The 20,791-nt window shown below is 44.5% G+C and overlaps 1 protein-coding gene across 1 annotated transcript in view; it reads right to left on the reverse strand.

Annotated features, from left to right (window-relative positions):
- Positions 1 to 20,791, reverse strand: part of ANKFN1 (ankyrin repeat and fibronectin type III domain containing 1) — a 221,764-nt gene that overhangs the window by 47,823 nt on the left and 153,150 nt on the right. The window contains exons 11-13 of the mRNA XM_054978644.1: positions 16,325 to 16,540; positions 7,634 to 7,800; positions 3,910 to 4,057 (exon numbers count right to left, since the gene is read on the reverse strand). Of these exons, the coding sequence (XP_054834619.1) occupies positions 3,910 to 4,057; positions 7,634 to 7,800; positions 16,325 to 16,540 (531 nt within the window). The remainder of the gene's footprint in view (positions 1 to 3,909; positions 4,058 to 7,633; positions 7,801 to 16,324; positions 16,541 to 20,791) is intronic.

Here is a 20,791-nt window from a genome sequence, read left to right on the forward strand (position 1 = left end):
ATTGATTTCAACAGCACAATCACCAGAATATTAGTAACTGTTGACATGTATACAAACTGTATGAACCTGGGTTCTGTTCCTATGACTGGGAACACTGCTTTTTTGAAAGTTCCCCATCACAGTCATGAATCTGATGTGTAAATTTTTAATTCTGGCTGTTGTGCATAGATGGGGGTGGGTGAAAGGTCCAGCATGCTCATTCCCATATACTCTTTACACCTGTTTAAATCAATGCATATATTTCATATGAACAAAGGTACTGTGTGGCTATTATAAACAATTAAATTAGTTTATGTTCTTAGTATGCACACCAAAGGCATAAGTTCCTTTCTTTAAGAAAAAGAGATGGTTGTTTATCCTGATAACTGATAGGATTAGTGGTGGAGAGTGCCCTCAAGTCACAGTTGACTTATGGTGACCCCTAGTAGAATTTTCAATCTCTCAGTGTCACAGTGTGGAAAACATCTTTTCTACACTGTGACACTGAGAGATCTCTGTCTTTTGGTGCTACACCTCTGAAGATGCCAGCCACAGCTGCTGGCGAAACGTCAGGAACTACAATGCCAAGACCACGGCAATACAGCCCGGAAAACCCACAACAACCAGGGAATACCATAGTTTGGATTATCTTGATCTTGGTTCCCAGAGTGAGATCTTTAAGGATCTTTTCTAGCTCCCTCACAGCTGCCCTTTTGAGTCTTCTGATTTCCTCGTTGCCGTCTCCCTGTTGGTTAATGATTGAGCCACGGAATAGAAAATCTTGAACAATTTCAGTTTCTTCATTGTCAGCTTTAAAATTGTGTAATTGCTCAGTAGTCATTACTTTTGTCTTCTTGATGTTCAGCTGTAATCCTTTTTTGGCGCTTTCTCCTTTAACCTCCATCAGCAGTTGTTTCAAGTCTTCACTATTTTCTGCCAGTAACATGGTGTCAGCTGCATATCTCAACTTGTTAATGTTCCTTCCACCAAGTTTTACTTCACCTTCTTCTAAATCTAACATACTTTCCTTATGCTCTGCTCTGCTTAGAGGTTGAACAAGTAGTATTTATTATTATTATTTACTATATTTCTAGTCCACTCTCCTCCCAACTGGCCTTAGAGTGGAGTACAACTATTAAACAGCACAACAATTTAGTTTAAAACCAACTAAAAAACATCAATAAAAACAGCGATTTCTAATAGATAGTGGCAGTGGTAGACATATTGGGAGGGAAGGAGATAATATGCATCTTTGTCTGACACCTTTGCCAAATGGAAACCGTTCTGTTTCTCCATATTCTGTCCTAACAGTAGCTTCTTGTCCACAGTACAAATTGTGCATCAAAACAATCAGATGTTGTGGCACCCCCTATTTCTTTTAACACAATCCACACAATCAAATGTGTTGGTCCGATAGTTGCTGCACTCATTAGCATCCTGATTCTTTTTTTTTAATTGAATGTAGACTGAGCATTTCTAGTCTTTGGGCCATTGCTCCACCCCGAATATTTGTTAACAGATTCTTGTTAAGATTTTGCTGGACTCCATTTCTGTAGCTTGAAATAACTCTGTTGGTATCCCATTTACTCCAGGTGCTTTGTTTCTCTCAATTGCTTTGAGTGCAGCTTTTACTTCACTTTCTAAGACTTCTGGCTCTTCGTCAAAAGATTCTTCTATGAAGGCATCTGTCATCCTTCCATATTGAAATTGACTCATTTGAAATGTGGTGCTAGAGGAGAGTTTTGCAGATACCATGGACAGCCAAAAAGACCAATAAGTGGGTTCTAGATCACATCAAGGTTATATTCTCCCTAGAAGCTAAAATGGCAAAACTGAGGCTATCATACTTTGGTCACATCATGAGAAGACAAGATTCTCTGGAAAAGTCAATAATGCTGGGAAAAATGGAAGGCAGTAGGAAAAGAGGAAGACCTGACTCAATAAAAGAAGCCACGTCTTCCAGCTTGGAAGATCTGAGCAAGTCTGTTAATGATAGGACATTTTGGAGGTTTTTCATTATTGGTTCGCCATAAGTCAGAGGGAACTGGACAGCATACAACACATTTACACATAGCCCCTTGTCCATAAAGTGAGATTTGCAAACCTTTTTGCTTGTTTAAATTAGTAACTTTGCACAATGGTGTAGAAGATGGACACGTTTCAGGGCCCCCAACCATGAAGGACTCAGGGTGCTGGGAAAGTAAATGGTTTATTTTTATATGGTGTTTTGGTTGGATCTACGTGCAGAGCAGGCCCCTGAGGGAATCCAAAGGGAGCCCTAGTTGTGTGTAGAATGAGAATCAATGCAGAATATTAAAATAAATGCTTTTATTTAAGTATGTTCCCCCCTCACCAATTGCACACAAATGTGATTCTTGCCCAAGTTTTCACAAGGTAGGAGGGTCTGTAAAGATTCTGTGTCTAGGAAACATGAGAGATATTACCCAAGCAAGATTGTAGAAAGTGAACTTCTGATGTTGGTGATATGGAAGAAGCAGGAGATATAATGTAATCCGTATTACAGAAACATAGACCGACAGCAGCAGAAATAATAAGTGTGATGCTTGCATGTCCGATGTTGTCTAAATCAGTCTGGTCCAGTATTTTCAGTGATTTTTTTAAAAAATGTATTTGTTTGGTTTTAGTCTTTAAAATCGTGATTTGGTTCCTTATGAGTGGGATTAAAAGGTGCTAGTTTAGTCATTACATTTTCCTTTCCTTTTGTTTCAAAAATAAATTTATTTTCAGTTGTAGCTATTTTTGTTTTTTATCCAAATGGGATGGCATTCCAATGTGTGGAAGTTTGGAACACGTGTGTGCATTCCCAGTTCTTCCTCCCTGCATTAACTATCTATTAATTTCATGTTACTTCCAGAGGATTTATCTCTGGTCACTCATAATTTGCATTTTCAGAATTCTATTGGTTGGGCAACTATCGTTCCATTAAAAATGTTTCTGATTCCAGAGGACGCATCAACCATGTCATTTTTACCATTCAAGATGAACGCACGCAGTTGCTGTGGGTTGGGTGCATGAAGCAGTCGTGCTTTCTTCATACATTCCAAGTCTTGATTTTTCACTTTGTGAGGACCAAACGTGGCGTCATGAAGGGTTCGGAGGATGATACAGCAAAATGCTCCAGACACGGATGTGTGGTGAAGCACAAACATACAGTGCAGCCCTAAGCAGAGTTACTCCAGTCTACATCCATTGATTTCAGTGGGCTTAGACTGGAGTAACTCTCTTTAGGACTGCACTGATAACTGCTTTGCTGTATAAACATCTTCAACCCATATACCATCAAACTACATTTCAGCACACTTTCAGAAGAGGGTAATAACAGGCTTTTCTAATGACTTTACCCACCATGGCAATAATTTCATCTTGTCAAAATTGAATGATCACAAAACCAGTGAGGTGTTGCAGTTAGAACATTGAACTATGATCTGGGAGTCCCAGGTTTGAATCTCAACTCAGCCATGGAAAATTGTGGGTGACCTTGGGACAGTCGCACATTCTCAGCCTAACCTACCTCACAGGGGTGTTGGGGAGAGGAGAACAAGGCGAGCTGCTTTGGATTCCTGTTGGGGAAAAGGCCGACTATAAGCAAGGCGAACAGATGAAATAAATCCGGGTTTCATTGTGGGCTCAGACTGCAGCAGGGAGCATCACTGCTCAATTTTTTTAAAAAAAAATTGCGGTGGCATTTTAACCACAAACCAAGTCCACAACACAGTGCTGCCACATGAGTAAAATGTACTGCGTCCTCCCCACCTTCTGCCCCTCCCCCTGGCAATAAACAGCATTGTACAAGTAAATAGCCTAGGCTTTATGTTTTCTAAACAATATGACAGTTTCTAAACAAAATGATGACGCTTAACAGGAATACAACCAAGAGAGCTTTCCTTCGAGTACCGCAGCATCTCATACCTGCTGGAGAGGTAGATGGATCTGCTTGAGGAGAGCTTTCACTGCCACCTGGAGCTCAAAGAACAGCCGCGTTGGACACTCTGCGGAATGATCCGTATTTTCCACAGATTCTGAGCCAGAGAGGGTTTGGATCCATTCCCACTCTTCTCTGTATACAAAGTAAAGTTAAAATTAGAAATATAACAGAAGTTCACTGCACAAGGAAGAATTAACTGTGCGTACGTTTGGGCTCTGTTGAACTTTTCATTCTCAGATAGTAAAAAATTTTAAACTTATAACAGACCTGATCATTTGTGAATTTTTTTAAAAAAGGCCAGCTTATTGATTTCATTCTTCTCAAGTGTATATATCAAATGGAAGCCTCCTTTACTACGGTCTGAAAAAAAGGTCTTTGAAACATTTGACACACTGGCTGCTCCATGTTTCTATAATCTTTTAACGCACATACCTTAGGTTACAGTGACATTTTTCCAGGGGGTTCAATTTTCTCATCAGGCACTGACTGGAGCCAGTGAAAAGACCTTGATTTTTTTTTTTTGCTAGACGTATTTCATATTTCCCTAGCAATGGTGATAATCCAGAAGAAAATGATGACAGCCAACAATATACAAAGGCAAAGTGGCCACAGGGCCTGGTGGGTTGACTGCATGAGGGCCTGACTTTTGGAACAGCGGTTCCAGACTTTTTCTGCCTGCAGCTTGTGAGAGCAGGCCCTTCTCTGAAAGGAGCAGCAGCTGCCTGATATTTTGTCTCTTCTCTGCAGTACCCTGTCTCTAGTAGGGATGGACACGAACCTAAATACAAATCAAAAGAACGCATGAACCAGGCCAGTTCGTGGTTTGCGAATCAGTGGTTCGTGGAAGCTCGTCTCCACGAACTTCCACGAACTGGTCTACTGGTTCATTTGGTTCGTATTAAAGGGGCAGTTTAAATGGCCATTGCCCGGGGAAATGGCCATTTAAACTTTTCCTGCCCCTTGCAAGCAACAGGGCCCTTTAAATTATCAGCTGGCAGGCGGCAGGGGGGATCCACCACTTGCAAGGGACAGGAAAGGGCCCTTCAAATGATTAAATGCCCCTTTACCTGCTGCTAAGCAGCCGGAAAGGGGCACTTAAACCTCACAAAGCACAAACCACAAACTGGTTCATGATCTTGCACCAGTTCGTGAAAACCCACGTCATGCCCATGTCTAGTCTCTACTCTTGGTGCTGCTGAAGGTCCCTCTCTCACTTCCTCAGAATGGACAGGCGAGCCTGGGGGCCAGACATCAAAGGACAGCGGAGTTCAGTTACTGGAACTCCAGATGAAAGGTTCCTAAATTCTAAGTGGTGGCTAGGGTTACCAGGATCACTTAGCCTCCTGGTAGGAGGTGGAGAACCTGGCACTTACTTTTCCCCCAGGCCCATGATGCTCCTCGCACATGTGGGGGGGATCCCTCCCCAGGCCCAGCCTGGCAACCAGCAGGAAACTGGGGAGGGGGGGCAAACACATGGGTGGTGGTGGCTGTCATCTCATGGTTTTACTGTAGAGTTTTGCTAATTTCTAGAGAGGCTTGATGTCACTTCAGGATTTCCCTGGAAGTGATATCACACCATCAGTTGATGGCTTTTTATTTTATTTTTCTCCTGCTACCAAAAGTATGGTGGAGCAACACTATATGCTGATACTATGGACACAATTTTGAAATAACAGTGTCTATTCAATAATCTACAGACCTTGGACTTTCTTGCTCTCCCCTCTCACTGTAGCCCACTAAACAGCCTGAAACTTCATTTCTAGATGGTAGTGGACCCTCAGGAACAGCATAAGGAGCAAAGTTGAAGTCTTTGGTGGGAGGAAGGCATTGGTAGAAATTATCGCCCCTTCCTCTGGAGACATGCGCAAACTGCTCTCGAGAGCCACAATTGGCTCCGTTGCCAAAATCACATGCAAATACATCAGTAACATGGTTTTCTTAATGCAGCCAATTGTGGCTCCCCGGGGCAGCTTGATAACATGAAAACAGCATGGGGCAGGGGAAGCTGGTTCTTCTCTGACACCCATTTCATGAGTACACCTCTGGGAGGCACAAAACTCCCATCACGTGTTAGATAGAGAATCCTTGTGTCATCCACCAACAAACACGAGGATTTTGAAATGTCCAGCAAGACCCTTAAGTGCTCGAGAATATCAGTGAGTGCACTGTTGTATGTGTACAAATATGTTTGGTTTGCAAGGGTGCACAGGAGCGGGGGGGGGCACGGGGGGCAGAATCTGCCTTGCTGCTAGCTCCCCCAATCCAGCCACGTCTCTGATCCCATACAAGGCTTTTCCTCTCAGAGCCTTGCTGCAAGTGACATTTTACACGTGAAGGATAAAGGATCATTTTCGCAAGTCTTTCTGGGAACTGAAGTTCCTCCCCCCCACCCCTTTTCCTTCTGTTCCTTCCCCTCGCTGCCTGAAGAGACAGAGAGAGCCTGCGGCAACATCAGCTTTTGCAAATCGTCTTGCTGGGGGCAGGGGGGGGGGAATGATCCGGAGAAAGCTGAGAAAGTTGCAAAGATCATTGAGAGCAGGCTTGTGGCGGGAGGAACGATGCGCAAAAGCTGCTGTTGCCGCAGGCTTTCTCTGTCTCTTCAGGCAGCAAGGGGAAGGAACAGAAGGAAAAGGGGTGGGGGAGAGGAACTTCAGTTCCCAGAAAGACTTGCGAAAATGATCCTTTATCCTTCACGTGGAAAATGTCACTTGTAGCAAGGCTCTCAAGGCTGTTGCTTTTGACCTGGAGGGGAAAGTGTGCACCCGTTTATGGCTGAGCTTCAAAGCTCTTTCCTTAGGGAGGCCCATCTGACCTTTTCTTTATATACTTTCTATCAAGTGCAAATGATTTTATTCAAAATGGCAACCAGAATTTACATTTGATACCTAATCATGGTAAATTGTTAGATGTATTGTTTCGGGAGGAGGCTTATTATATGATATATTTTACTTTCTCTTAGCTTAGGTTTTGTTTCTCTTGATGTCTGAGATGATCTTGCATTCGACAGAGGAACCCAGGGACAGGGAGCTCCCCCTCCCAACTTTTTCCTCATTCAAAATGGCCTCCGTAGAGTGTTATTTGCATGGTTTTGAAGCAGAGTTCACTCAGGCTATTCCCAACGCAGCTTCACAGTTGGGCTCTTTCAGCTCAGGAGGCAGCAGCCCCTCCTCCGCCCCCCATGCTGCCGCCCTGAGCAAAATCAGCTCCAGCAGGCATTGAAAGCAACACTCCCTGGCAGCTGCTGTGTGGCTGAGCTGGAAGCAAGTGGGATAATATGTTAAAAAGTGATTCCTTAAAAAATGCATCATGTAGCTTTACCCCAAGTGGTCTATCCACATGGACCAATGCACCTTCAGTGTTCTACTCCCCTGACGGATGTTAACGAAGGAAACAATTAAATCTCTGATCTAAGTAATTGTTGCAAGCTCATGAACATTTACAATGTCATGCAGTGTGTTCCTGCAGGTAGAAAGCTAGGATTGCAAGGCACGGCTTCAAGTCTGCCTCTGTTGTGGATTCTTTCTTCAGCACTGTGTAAATTACTACTGTCTTTCTCAGCTTTTGTTCCCTGCGTATAGTTTAGGAGTAACAGCAATCAACCTCATTGTAGGAAGGAAAAGCAAATAGAAAGCACCATTTGTAAAGCAATTTGCAAAATTAAAAGCGTGAAGCAGGATTTCCCCCTCCCCACCCCCACCCCACACTTACTTGGACACATTGCTGTTGTCTCGGATTTTAACATGACACAGAATATTAGGCAGCTTTTGCAGTACAAGTACTTTTATCTGATCCACCGAGCTACAGAGTTTCAGGTAGCCCAAATACAGGCCAGGAGCCAGGCGCTGTTGACTCCTTCTGTGATAGGACAGTGTATCCTATGGGAAAAGAGAAAACACCAAACGACCATCGGGAAAAGCTTCTTGCAAACGGAAAACCAGGGATTAGAAAGCAACCGATAACATTACAAGGAGGTATTTATTTATTTATTTATTTTATGCTTGCTGGGCTCTGCCTTTACTGTATAGACATCCCTGGTTTTGATAACAAAGCAATATGCGGGGACGTGTGCTTTCCCGTTCTTTACAGTACAATCCTATACAGAGTTTCCCCAGATTAAGCCCCCTGGCTTCAATGCACAGGCCCGTACTACTAAGCATCCCCATTGTAATAAATGCTCTTTCACTCAAACAGCAGGGAATGCTCATGTATTAATGGTAAAGCTTTGATGGAACCAATAAGAAACATTCTAGAGAGGGTCACAGTGGAGTAGACCTGGGCTTTTCTTTCCCTGTCCCTCATTTGCACAGGAGCCTACCTGCGTCCACCCGTCAGGCTCGCTCTGCACAGTCCATAGCTGATAGAAGTGGGCTGCAGCGCTTGTGCCTGTCTTACGGCATGTGGCACTGGGGATGCAGGAAACCGGGGTTTGGCTGACGGCCGCCATTTTGTGATTTTGTCATTGGTTTTACTTTCTCTGGTTTTCATGACCATTGCTGAGGATTCTTTTTGTTTCTTTTATGCAGTTTTAATTCCATGTATATGTTACAAATCATCTCTAAGCCAAGTATAGGCAACGGATACAAAAATAATGTTGAATATGCATTATACTTAATGGGGAAAATGTGGCACAAAGGATGAAAAAACTGTGCATTGAGAAGGTTAATTTTTCACAGGTTAATTTCTCACAAATGAGAAACAAACTTACAATGGAGGATATTCAAACTGAACCAGAGGGCTCTGACAGGGCAGGGATAGTGAGTGGCTGCCTTCTCAGCCTCTCTGGACGTGTTCATCTGTCAGTCAACAGCGATGTCTCTGGATGGCTTTTATTTTGCCTTGACTTGAGGGGAGGGGAGGGGAGGCTGCAGGGGCAGGAGACGTTTGCCAGGGCAGCCAAAGAGGGAGCTCCTATGCGTGTGTGCGTGCGTGAGATGGCCACGTCTTTAGAACTGGAAATGCTCCTAGTCCTGGATATTGAAGTGACATCTCTAAATGAGCTACACAAGCATTCTAATTAATACTTGGCAGGTACAACCCTAATTAGTCTCCCACTCAGATTGGTTCAGCATTAGGATGGAAGCCAGTACAGAGAGTCCCACACGAGAGTCCAACTAGCTCAGTTGCCAGGCTGTGAAATTCATGGCTGCAGTGTCCATTTGTTTTTGAGATCTCTTACGGGTTTTGGAACAGCCAACCACTGTCCCTGTGTGGGGAGGGGCTGCAGCTCAGTGGAAGAGCGTCTGCTTTGCTTTTAACCGGCATCTCCAATCAAAAAGATCAGGAGGCAGGTGGTGTGAAAGGCCTCGGCCTGGGATCTTGTGGAGCTCCTGCCGGGCTGAGTCAACAGTACTGATCCTGGTGGCCTGATTCTGTGTAAGGCAGCTTCATGTGTGACCAGGAGAAAAACAGACTTACCATCAAAATATGCCTAAAGCAAATTCTGCATTTAGAAAGACCTCTTAAGGCAAAGTTTCTATAGGTACCGGAGTGGGGCAGGGTGTGTGTGCGTTCAATAGAACTTTTGATAAACTAGCAGTTTCTAAAGGAGATTTAATTATTTATACTGTATTTGTTTTCTGTTTTTCTCACTGAGATTCAGCCTCATCAAAACTCTTTTTGCTGAGGTGTTTCTTAGCACTGCTCTTGCCATTTTACCTCAGATGTTTCTGCCTCAGTTTCATCCATTTCCAGTATGAGAATTATTTTTTTTTCTATTTATGACTTCTTAAAATTTGTGCCCCCAAATCCATCCAAATAAGCTGAAATAATGCATGAACTGTATTAGCTACTGAACAAATTCATTGAAATGGGGGCAGATGAGTTCACTGGCAAGAAATTAACATACAGTACGTGCATCTCACACAGACATACTAATATCATTGGCCTGCATAGAGTCTGCTACTATGAGCCCTCCGTGCTGATAAAATACTGGAATTTCGACCGTGTGTGAGATGCGCCATTCAAAGGAGGTGAGAAAGTAGCCAGTTAATACATGGACTTTCCTCTGGTGCCTGTCAGTGGTAGTCTGGAAGTATTTAAGTGGTAGTCTGGAAGTATCACAGTATCATGCATCCCATAATCAATCAAGAATTAACATGTTTCGATTCAGTCTCGTTTTCCCAGCCATGTCAGACGCTCCTCTCCGCAGGTCCAGGAGGAAGTGGCCGAGCAGCCTGACCGGGTGGTTGACCTGCGAGGGTTAACCCCCAGGACTCCCAGGTAGGGGGTCAGGGTCCAGAGTGCTGCAGGAAGAGCCCCCTGAAGTCGATCCAGGGGGTAAATAGCCTGTCTGCTCCTATGGAGGCCGGCAGACTTGCGCAGCACATCGCGTGCTGCCGGGCCATGGAGAACGGCAACAAGCAGATTTAAGGTGGAAAGCCTGTAAGTAAGCGGATCCCTTCTGTTACTCTAAGCGTATGTGAAGGATTGGTGGGAGTTGAAGCTTAAGAAGGTTCAGATATCTTCCCCTTCATTGAGTTTTGGAACGTAGTTGGCAGACTCCCCCCCCTCCCAAGATGGCGACGAAAAAGCAGAGCCCTGCTGTGGGCAAATCGGTTTCGGCTGTGTTGCAGGGGAAGGGACAGACTCTTGAAGAGGTGGTTAAATGGTCAGTCGTTGAAGCTATGAAGCCCTTTGTTGATAGACTAAATGAAATCGGACAAAGGGTTGGCTCAGTTGAAAACGAAGTGAAAACCATTAAAGATGTAGCGCTCGAGGCAGAGAAATCTGCTCGTGAAAATGCAACACTCATGAGAGCTACAAACAAAGAAGTAAAGCTTTTGGAGAATCAATTGATAGGACTATAAGTGGATCGTGCTCTGACGGTATTGCGTTTACAGAATGTGAAGGAGGAGGAAAGTGAAAATTTAAAGGATCTGGTGTCGGAACTTTTGGCGTCATTCGCAAAGGCAACTAAAGAAGAGTTAAAAAGCGAAATTCTGGAAGTCCTTCGGACATCTTCAAAATATGCAACGAAGCATCAGCTGCCTCGCGAGATTATTATTGACTTTTCATCTAAGAAGACTCGGGACACCATTTTATATACTTCGACTAACGTGGATTTGGACTTTCTTGGCAACAAGGTTAAGTTATTGAAGGACGTTCCATTTTTAGCTCGGAAAAGAAGATTCAAATACAAAAGGTTTGCAGCTCTTCTGAGAAAGCGTGATATAAAATACAAATGGTTATTTCCAGAAGGCATCTGGTTTAGATATAAAGACCAAGCCTACAAGATAATATCGGAAGTACAGCTGAGGGATTTTGTGCTTAATCATCAAGAGTTCGAGCAAGAAGAAGATCCAGAATCTGGAGGGGGGAGTGGGGAGGAGGGAGTGAGCGCAGCTAGTGTAGCTGTTCAGAGAGAACTGAGACCGAGACGCAAGGGGGGGGGGGAGACCTGATCCTGACTGTAGTTTGTATTTTATAAGATCTGCCAATCTAAAAGCATATTAGAAAGTTTAACTTTAAATAATTGTATTATGAAGGGAATTCAATACTTGTAGTTGTAGTCTGTGTTCTTATGTTGTTTTTTCCCTCCCCCCTTGTTTCCTTTTTCCTTTTTCTGTTTGTGGTTTTGATGTTAGTAACTAAAATAAAAATTTATAATAATAAAAAAAGAATTAACATGTTTCAGAATAAGGTGAATCTCTATTACTACTTATAATGAAAATATGGCCTCCTGGAGATATGGAATAAAGAACTCAACATACAGTCCAGAAGAATCTGCCTCTCCTTTGCTGTGGATGTACAGTAAGCCAGCCCTGAAGAACTACAGCTGGAATATTCAGCCCCCTACAGAAACTATCTAAAGAGAAAAGCACTAAGGAGAGGTGGCCATGGACCAGAAAACAGACCTAAATTTGACCAGAGCCTGCCCCGTTCGGTGTTCGCAGGCAGCCCATGGGAGGTGCATTTTTGACAGAGCCACGGCTTTTAGGCAGGCCTGTTGGTCCATTGCTCCATGAACGCAGACATCCCAGTGCCGAGCAATCAATTTCCTAAGCAACATAGGAGACGCCTGCAGACCTTTTGCTGCCTTTGGAACAGACCAATCTTAGCCCTGAAAACCTTGATAGGCAGCTCTGGCTGCCAACCAAAGAGCCCCCATTATTCTCTATGGTCATAGAGTCAGAGGAGCTAAACGTGTTAGTCTGTAGTTGCAAAATAGTAGAGTCCAGTGGACTCTATTATTATTCTCTATGTGAGCGTTTGCTGTAGAGAGCTGTGGTTTCACTTTCCAGTCCGCAGTTACTAAGCAAGGAACTGCTTGTTGCGGGAGTTTTTTTCCATTGTGCGTCACGAGAGGCAGGCTTGGGGCTTGTGCTGCTGCAACTCTCTGGGAGCAAGCTGAGGGCTCACTTTTCTGTTTCATTCCCCCCCCCCCTTTCTGTTCTTATTTGCTCATGGGGTGGTGAGCGAGGGCTCTGAGTTTCTGGAGTTAAACCTGTGTCAGCTGACTCCATTTTTAATTGATCTGTAGTTTTTTACCACAGAGCTGCAAGGCCCCCTCCAGAACAGGCGCACAGTGGGCAGCCCTAGTTGAGTGTGCTTGCTAACCGGCCAGCTCTGCAGAGGAAGATGCAGGAGGAAGATGGCAACCTGGTCTAGCTGCCTCTCTCCACCTCATTTGTTCCTATTGCGAAGAAAAATCGGACCAGAACTGCATACCACCCGAGTGGGTGAGGATTAAGCCACTTGGCTCCCTGCCTTCACCACTGGAACCATCGCATTATCTACCACTGCCCTGCCACTTGGCTCCAAGCAGTGCAATTAGATCTTAGTTGTCAGAAGCAGCATTTCAGGAACCAGATAATTATTTGATGATTCTACGAGTAATCCAAGAAACGGTGGACATTTGATAAGAATTCATAGACCATTAAGGGGAACCTTTCCCCCCCACCAGGGACTTGATAGAAACCTCATCAGACTTGTTTTTTTTTTGGGGGGGGGTCTTATATAAATCTATTGCTTGAGCCTCCCCCCATCTCTCTTTTTTGTACCTGTAATGTTTTTTTTTATAAAGTTTTTTATTTTTTAATATCTAACATAAAAAACTACAGAAGACTACAAAAGTATAAAGGGGAGGGGAGAGGAAAAAAAGGGGGAAGGGAGAACTGGGGAAAGGGAAAACCAACATACAAACAACAAACACTACACTACATGTCTTGTATTCCCTTCATACTGCAATTTTTCTTAAAAATTAACTTTCTAATATGCTGTCAGATTGGTAGGTCTTATACAATACAGATTATATTTAGGATCAGAACTTCTCCCCCCCCCCCTTGCGTCTTGGTCTTAATTCTCTCTGCGCAGCTGGAGCAGCTGCGCCCGCTCTTTCCTTCCCCCCCACTTTCCCCTTCAGACTTCGAACTTTCTTCCTGCTGAAACTCCTGATGGTTGAACAAAAAGTCTGTCAGCTGCGCATCCGATGTAATCTTGTAAGTTTGATCTTTATATCTGAACCAGACGCCTTCTGGAAACAGCCACTTATATTTTATATCACATTTCCTCAAGAAAGCCGCAAGTCCTTTATATTTGAGTCTTCTTTTACGAGCCAAAAATGGAACATCCTTCAATATTTTAACCTTATTGCCCAAATAGTCCAAGTCCACATTATACGAATTGTCTAAGATGGTGTCCCGAATCTTCTTAGATGAAAAGTCAATAATAATCTCGCGAGGCAGCTGCTGCTTCATTGCATACTTTGAAGATGTCCGCCGGACTTCCAAAATATCGTTTTTTATCTCTTCTTTAGTTGCCTTTGCGAATGGCGCCAAAAATCCAGACACCAAATCTTTTAAATTTTCACTTTGCTCTTCTTTTACATTTTGAAGACGCAATACCGTTTGGGCACGGTCCACTTGTAATCCTATTATTTGATTCTCCAAAAGCTTCACTTCCTTACTTGTTGCTTTCATGAGTACTGCGTTCTCATGTGCAGACTGCTCTGCTCCGGTCGCTGTTTCTTTAATGGCTTTCACCTCGCTCTCCACTGAATCAACCTTTTGCCCCATTTCATTCAATTTCGCTACAAAGGGCTGCATAGCATCGAAAACTGCTCGTCTCACCAGCTCTTCCAACGTTTCCCCCTTCCCCTGTAACGTCGCCATCACCGATTTGCTCATTGCTGGGCTCTGCTTTCTCGTCGCCATCTTAGGGGGGGGCGCCAACTAAGTTCCAAAACTCGGTGCAGGGGAAGAAGTCTGCGCCGCAGGTCTTCACCTTAAATCTGCTTATTGCCGTTCTCCATGGCCTGGCAGCACACGCAGTGCTGCGCAAGTCTGCCGGCCTCCGTTGGAGCAAGCAGGCAATTTACCCCCTGCATTGCTTCCAGAGGGTTCTTCCTGCGGCGCCCCGGATACAGGCTCCCTCCCTGGGAGTCCTGGAGGTTAACCCTCGCGGGTCAACCGCCCAGTCAGCCTGCTCAGACAGTTCCCCCCGGACCTGCGGAGAGGAACATCCAACATGGCTGGGAAACCGAAACCGAATCCGTACCTGTAATGTTTTTAATGCAGAACGTCCAGCAGAGAGATGGCATTAATACTACCAGGAGGGAGGGAGCTATAAGTAGAGCTTACTTTAAGCCCGGGGTTATTCTAGTTCCTGGTGCCAAGTCTTGCTTCCTGGTGGACCTCCGTGTTCCTGGTTTGGTACTTAGTGCTAAATCAGATGTGTGGTGTGTCAAGGTCTGAATTTCAGGCTTAGGCCCAGAAATCAGGAGCGGGTTTTCCATTTTTTTAAAAAAAGCAGCATGGTTTATCATCATAGGGTTGCCAGGTCCCCTTAACCCTCCTGGCAGGGGGTGGGGGTGGGGGTGGCTGGCACTTGCCTTCTGCCTTCCACGTGTCTCTCTTTTGCATGTGCACTCCTGGTGCTTGTGTGATGATGACACTTTTGGGAAGTGATATCACCATGCCTGCCATGGGTGCGTTTGGGGCCAAAATTGGCCCCAACGAAGCATGGGAGTACACCCACAGCTGGTGCAACAATGTCACTTCAGGAAGTGATGCTGTCACTCCCCACCCCACCCCCAGGAGCACGCATGCCAGTTTGCTGTAGTGGTTAAGAGTGCAGGACTCTAATCTGGAGAGCTGGGTTTGATTTCCCCACTCCCCCACTTGAAGCCAGCTGGGTGACCTTGGGTCAGTCACGGCTCTCTGGAGCTCTCTCAGCCCCACCCACCTCACAGGGTGATGATTGTTGTGGGGATAATAATGACATACTTTGTAAACCACTCTGAATGGACATTAAGTCGTCCTGAAGGGCGGTATATAAATCGCATGTTGTTGTTGTGTTGTCATGTTCCTGAGGTGCCTTCTGGTGGTGGGCAACCTTCAGGGGGGTTGTCACCTCCCACCGATCGCTGACAAATCGATGGGCACAGGAGCAAACCTCCAGGAGTGTGTCTGCCACCAGCAGGCACCTAAGAACCCTATATGTCAAGCTCAGTACCAAATCATATGAGAGGGGAGTTTGATCATCATTTAACATAAGTTTCTCAAGTCCCTCATGAAGTTCATCAAGTCCCTTATAGCCTTATAGTACATGGCAGGTGGAGAGGTCCATAGACAGCCTTCTTCAGTGCATAAAAAGAGCCTTGCCAGATCACACCATCTAGTTCAGCATCCTTCTTCACACAGTGGCCAACCAGTTACTCTGGAGGGCCAACAAATAAGGCCAGAGGCCAAGGCCTTCCCCCAACAACTACTGGGTTTCAGAGGTTTGCTAGTTCTCAGTACAGAGATTCCTGCTAGTCACCATGGTTAGTTGCCGTTGATAGACCTATTCTCCCTTTTAAAGCTGTCTGTGCTCGTGGCAGTCACTACAATGACTGGTAGTTGATCTCCCCATCATTGAGTAAAGAAGTCTGTCTTGAATCTATGGCCTATCAACTTCATTGGATGCCCCTGAGTTTTAGTATTATGGGAGCAGGAGAAAAAGCTCTCTCCAACACAAGGTCCTCTGCTTGGCTCTGAGCAGCACCATCACATTTTTAGTATGTGGATCTACAATATTTCCAGATAGAGAACCACAGCAATTCGTAGGGGGGAGAGAGATGAAGGTTGGGGCAGCCTGGGCTTGAACACAGTTGGGCTGGGGAGGATCCCACCCACAGGTGGAAAAGCTCACAGTTACAACAACTAAAGCAGAGTTTGTCACAGTTTAATTTTTTCTTCTTCTGAAAACAAACTTCCATTAAAAAAACCCTGTCATGTCACAAATTAAAAGCCTATTTTTTTATGTGAGTGGAACACAGCAGTGTTCCATGTGGTGTGGGGCAACCACTGGCCCCTGCCTTGGCTACAGCCCTGATTGTAGATTGCATTTGGCTTGGAATGGTTTTTTTTAAAAAATAAAAAAAATAGAGAATGTTTGGGTACATAAAGAACAAATATATACCTGGATTGTGATTAGCAAGATGTCTAATGCCGTGGGTTCCTCTGGTGTCGAAAGGGATTTTCTCTGGCTTTGTAGCTTGGATATCTGCATCCATTTTCCATTGAAAAAGGAATAGAGAGTCTCTACTTCCCTTATGGTAACAATGATGATATTGCCATGCCGGTCCTTAATGGGTTCATAATAGATTCGACCCAAGTTGTGTGTACCCAGTAGATTCTGCATTGGGGGAAGGGATGAGAGGAGGAATGGAAGGAAAACAAAATAACATTATTGGTTCATTTTCATAAAGGGTTGGTAGACATGTTTGCACCTATCAGTTGACCCAAGGAGGTGGTAGAAAGGAACAGCTGACTACACCTTCTACCCAATCAGACCATAGGTCTGTCAAGGTCAGTATTGTTTATTCTAACTTGTGGTAGCTCTCCAGAGGTCTTTCATATCACCTGCTCCCTGATCCTTCTCACTGATTGAAACTGGAACCTTCTGCCTGCAAAGCAGATGTTCTACTGCGGAGCCATATCTGCTAGCCAAACATGGGCCCCTGGCAAAACAGCGGAGACTTTAATATCTCTGCAAGATCGACACAGAGCCTCTCCAGACTTCACAGGTAGATAAAACCCCACATCAGTTCTACATGAGTGTCTTCATCTCTTCCAGTGAATTCAGAATTCTGGAACTGTCTTGCAGCACTTGTACAATCTGACTTAAATTCAGTTCCGGCATTACAAAACAAAAAGGACAAAAACATGGGACCAGGACATCAAGAGGGTACTGAAGAGGCAGTGATGAATATACAAATGTAACTTAGAGGAGGAATACTTCACTGAACTTAAACACATGATCATAGAATCATAGAGTTGGAAAGGACCTCTAGGGTCATCTTGTCCAACCACCTGCACAATGCAGGAACTTCACAACTACCCCCCCCCCACTGCCCCAGTGCCCCCTGCTCCATGCCCAGAAGATGGCGAAACACCTCCAGGATCCCTAGTCAAACTGGCCTCTGGGGAATTGCTACCTGACCTCACGGTGGCAATCGGCATTATTCTGGGAATGTCAGAAGGGCCACGAAAAACAAGCACTGATGCAACCCCTTCTGCCGTTCCCCTCATGGTCTGCCCAGGTTCACAGAATCAGCACTGCTGTCAGATGGCCATCTAGCCTCTGCTTTAAAAACTCCAAAGAAGGAGAGCCCACCACCTCCTGAGGAAGCCTGTTCCGCTGAGGGACTGCTCTAACCGTCAGGAAGTTCTTCCTAACGTTTAGCCGAAAGCTCCTTTGATTTAATTTCAGGCCTTTGGTTCTGGTCCAAGCTTCTGGGGCAATGGAAAACATCTCCGTGCCATCCTCTATATGACAGACCTTCAAGTACTTGAAGACGGTTATCCTATCACCTCTCAGTCGTCTCCTCTCCAGGCTAAACATTCCAAGCTCCTTTAACCTTTACTCATAGAACTTGGTCTCCAGACCCCTCACCATCTTCGTTGCCCTCCTCTGGACATGTTCCAGCTTGTCTATATCCTTCTTTAGTTGTGGTGCCCAAAATGGAACACAATACTCTAGGTGACGTCTAACCAGAGCAAAGTAGAGTGATGCCATCAGTTATCATGATCTGGACACTATGCTTCTGTTGATACAGCCCCAAACCACATTTATCTTTTTAGCTACCACATCACATTTCTGTCTCATCTTCAGTGTATGGTCTACTAAGACCTCTAGATCCTTTTGCACATACTACTGCCAAGACAGGTCTCCCCCATCCTATAATTATGCTTTTGATTTTTCCTTCCTAAATGCAGAACATTGCATTTATCTCTGTGGAAATTCATTTTATTTAATTTGTTTTAGCCCAGTTTTCCAGCCTGTCAAGATCATCCTGTATCCTGACTCTGTCTTCGATCATATTTGCCACACCTCCCAACTTAATATCATCTACGAATTTAATAAGCATTCCCTCTATTCCTTCATCCAAATCATTTATTAAAATGTTGAACAGAACAGGTCCCAGGACTGATCCCTGAGGAACTCCACTTGTCACTCTTCTCCAAGAGGATGAGGAATCATTAACTAGCACTCTTTGGGTGCAATCTATCAACCAGTTACAGATCCACTTAACAGTAATCGTATCCAAACCACATTTTACCAACTTGTCGACAAAGATATTATGTGGAACCTTATCAAAAGCCTTACTGAAATCAAGATAAACTATGTCTACAGCATTCCCCCTGATCCAGCAAGGTAGTAACTTTCTCAAAAAAAGATATAAGATTACTCTGGCATGAATTGTTCAATGTATGATGCTGCCATACATTGAAGTTCAGCCAATATAATGTTATGTTGTCAAATTAAACTGGTTTTCCCAAAATTGGTTGAAGCTCTCTTGTTTCTGAGGGCATTTTGCACTTCATTTCAAGACTTGTTGCTATTTCTGCTGAAGCAGATGTTATAATTTTAACATGATGGCTGCTTTTATCTCTATTTTTATATTTTTATTGATCTTTTATGAGAGCTGTTACTGTTATTGGCCTGCAGTTTTAGATTTCTGGTGTTTACTATGTCCATGTTTAGTCTTATAAACTGCCTTGAATGTTAATTTAATGAGAATGAACGAAATCCTGTCTCCAAGTCAGAGTTGACTTATGGCCACCCCTGGTGGGGTTTTCATGGAAAGAAACTAACAAAGGTGGTTGGCCATTGCTTTCCTCTGCAACCCTGGTCTTTGTTGGAAGACTCCCATCAAATTACTAACCAAGGCCCATCCTGCTTAGCTTCTGAGATCTGATGAGATAAGAAAAATTCAAAATATACATTTTCAAAATTAAAAAATCTTCTATACACAGAAGGTTTTAGCCACTCTTAGGGTGCCAGTGGGCTCGGAGAAAATGTCTCCTCATTTTAACAGGGACGTAATATGTGGGAATGGGCAGCTGAAGTCTTTCATGGCATAAAAGGAAATGACATCACTAGGTTAATAAGCCCTTATTACAGGGACAAGGCTGTGACCTGGATGGCCCAGGCAAGCCCATTCTCATCAGGTCTCAGAAGCTGAACAGGGTCAGCCTTGGTTAGTCATTGGATGGGAGACCTCTTAGGAAGGCCAGAGTTGCCCTGCAGAGGCAGGCAATGGCAAACCACCTCTGTTAGTCTCGTGTCTTGGAAACCCCACCAGGGGACGCCATAAATCAGCCATGACTTGAGGACACCTTCCATCACTACCAACGGGACAGGACATTTTCTTTCTTCCAGCAATGGGAAGCTCCTACTGCCGTGCCACCCAAGAGCCTTTTGAATGGGAATGAACCCTGTGGCCTTTTGCATCTAAAGCATAATACAATACTTTGCATCGGTACATGTTCTACATGCATTATTTATTTATTTACTTCATTTATACCCCACCTTTCTCCCCAGTGACCCAAAGCAAGTTAACCTAATTCTCCTCTCCTCTGTTTTATCCTCACAAAAGCCCTGTGAGGTGTGTGTGACTTGGCTAAAGTCACCCAGTGAGATTCCAGGGCAGAGCGGACCATCCCTTGAACTACTACACCACATTGGCTCTTAATTAGTAAAATAATCGTTGAACAGTAGGACAGTATTAACCTGACAGTATTGCGGATGGAATGGATGAACTCTGAGGCGGAGCCGTTTGCTGAAGGCCAGCCAGGGAGCTTGCAGCATATGTGAGATTCAAACCAGCAACTTCCCTGGCCTTGCCTGACTCTCTCAGCCACTGTGATTTACCAGCTCCAAAGCATGTGCTGTGCCACTGAGCTATTGATCCTGTGGCGCAAAAATGGAAAACGATGGAAACACTCAGCTGACTTTTACTGTTGCTGGACAGCTGTCAAGCAGGAATGCCAGGAAAAAACAGGCTGCAAATCAAGTCACGTTGAAACTGATGGCAAAAGTCCCATCGGTTTAAATCTCTTCTCACAGATGGTAATGGGAGTTTTAGCACTCACTTCAAAGGAAAGAGAATTAAGCCAATAGGGATATTGCTTTAAGCACCAATCGTGTATCCCTGACTTAGTTCAGCGAGGGAGGAACGGTGTTAGGAAGGCAGTGCATGCGTGGTTACAACTACAAGGCCTCTCCGCCTGCACAGAGGCCTCTCCGCCTGCCAGGTCTCTCTTCCAAAACTGCTGTGTGTCATGTAGCCATCCAGGTGCAGAGATCCAGAGGAGTTAGCCGTGTTAGTCTGTAGCAGCAAAATAGTAAAGAGGCCGGTAGTACCTACAAGACTAACCAACTTCAATGTGGTATAAGCTTTTGAGAACCAGAGTCAGATGAAGAGAGCTGTGGTTCTCCAGAGCTTATGCTACAGTGAAGTTGGTTAGTCTTCAGGGTGCTACTGGGCTCTTCACCCTCCAGATGCCTGTTGAAAAACTACCGAGATTCACTCCTGGAGAGTCAGAGTAACGCAGGGCCGGATTTAGGCGGAAGCTAAATGAGTGACAGTTGAGGGTCTTG

This window comes from Eublepharis macularius, chromosome 4, assembly GCF_028583425.1.
Source record: "Eublepharis macularius isolate TG4126 chromosome 4, MPM_Emac_v1.0, whole genome shotgun sequence".
In the NCBI taxonomy this organism is placed as follows: Eukaryota; Metazoa; Chordata; class Lepidosauria; order Squamata; family Eublepharidae; genus Eublepharis; species Eublepharis macularius.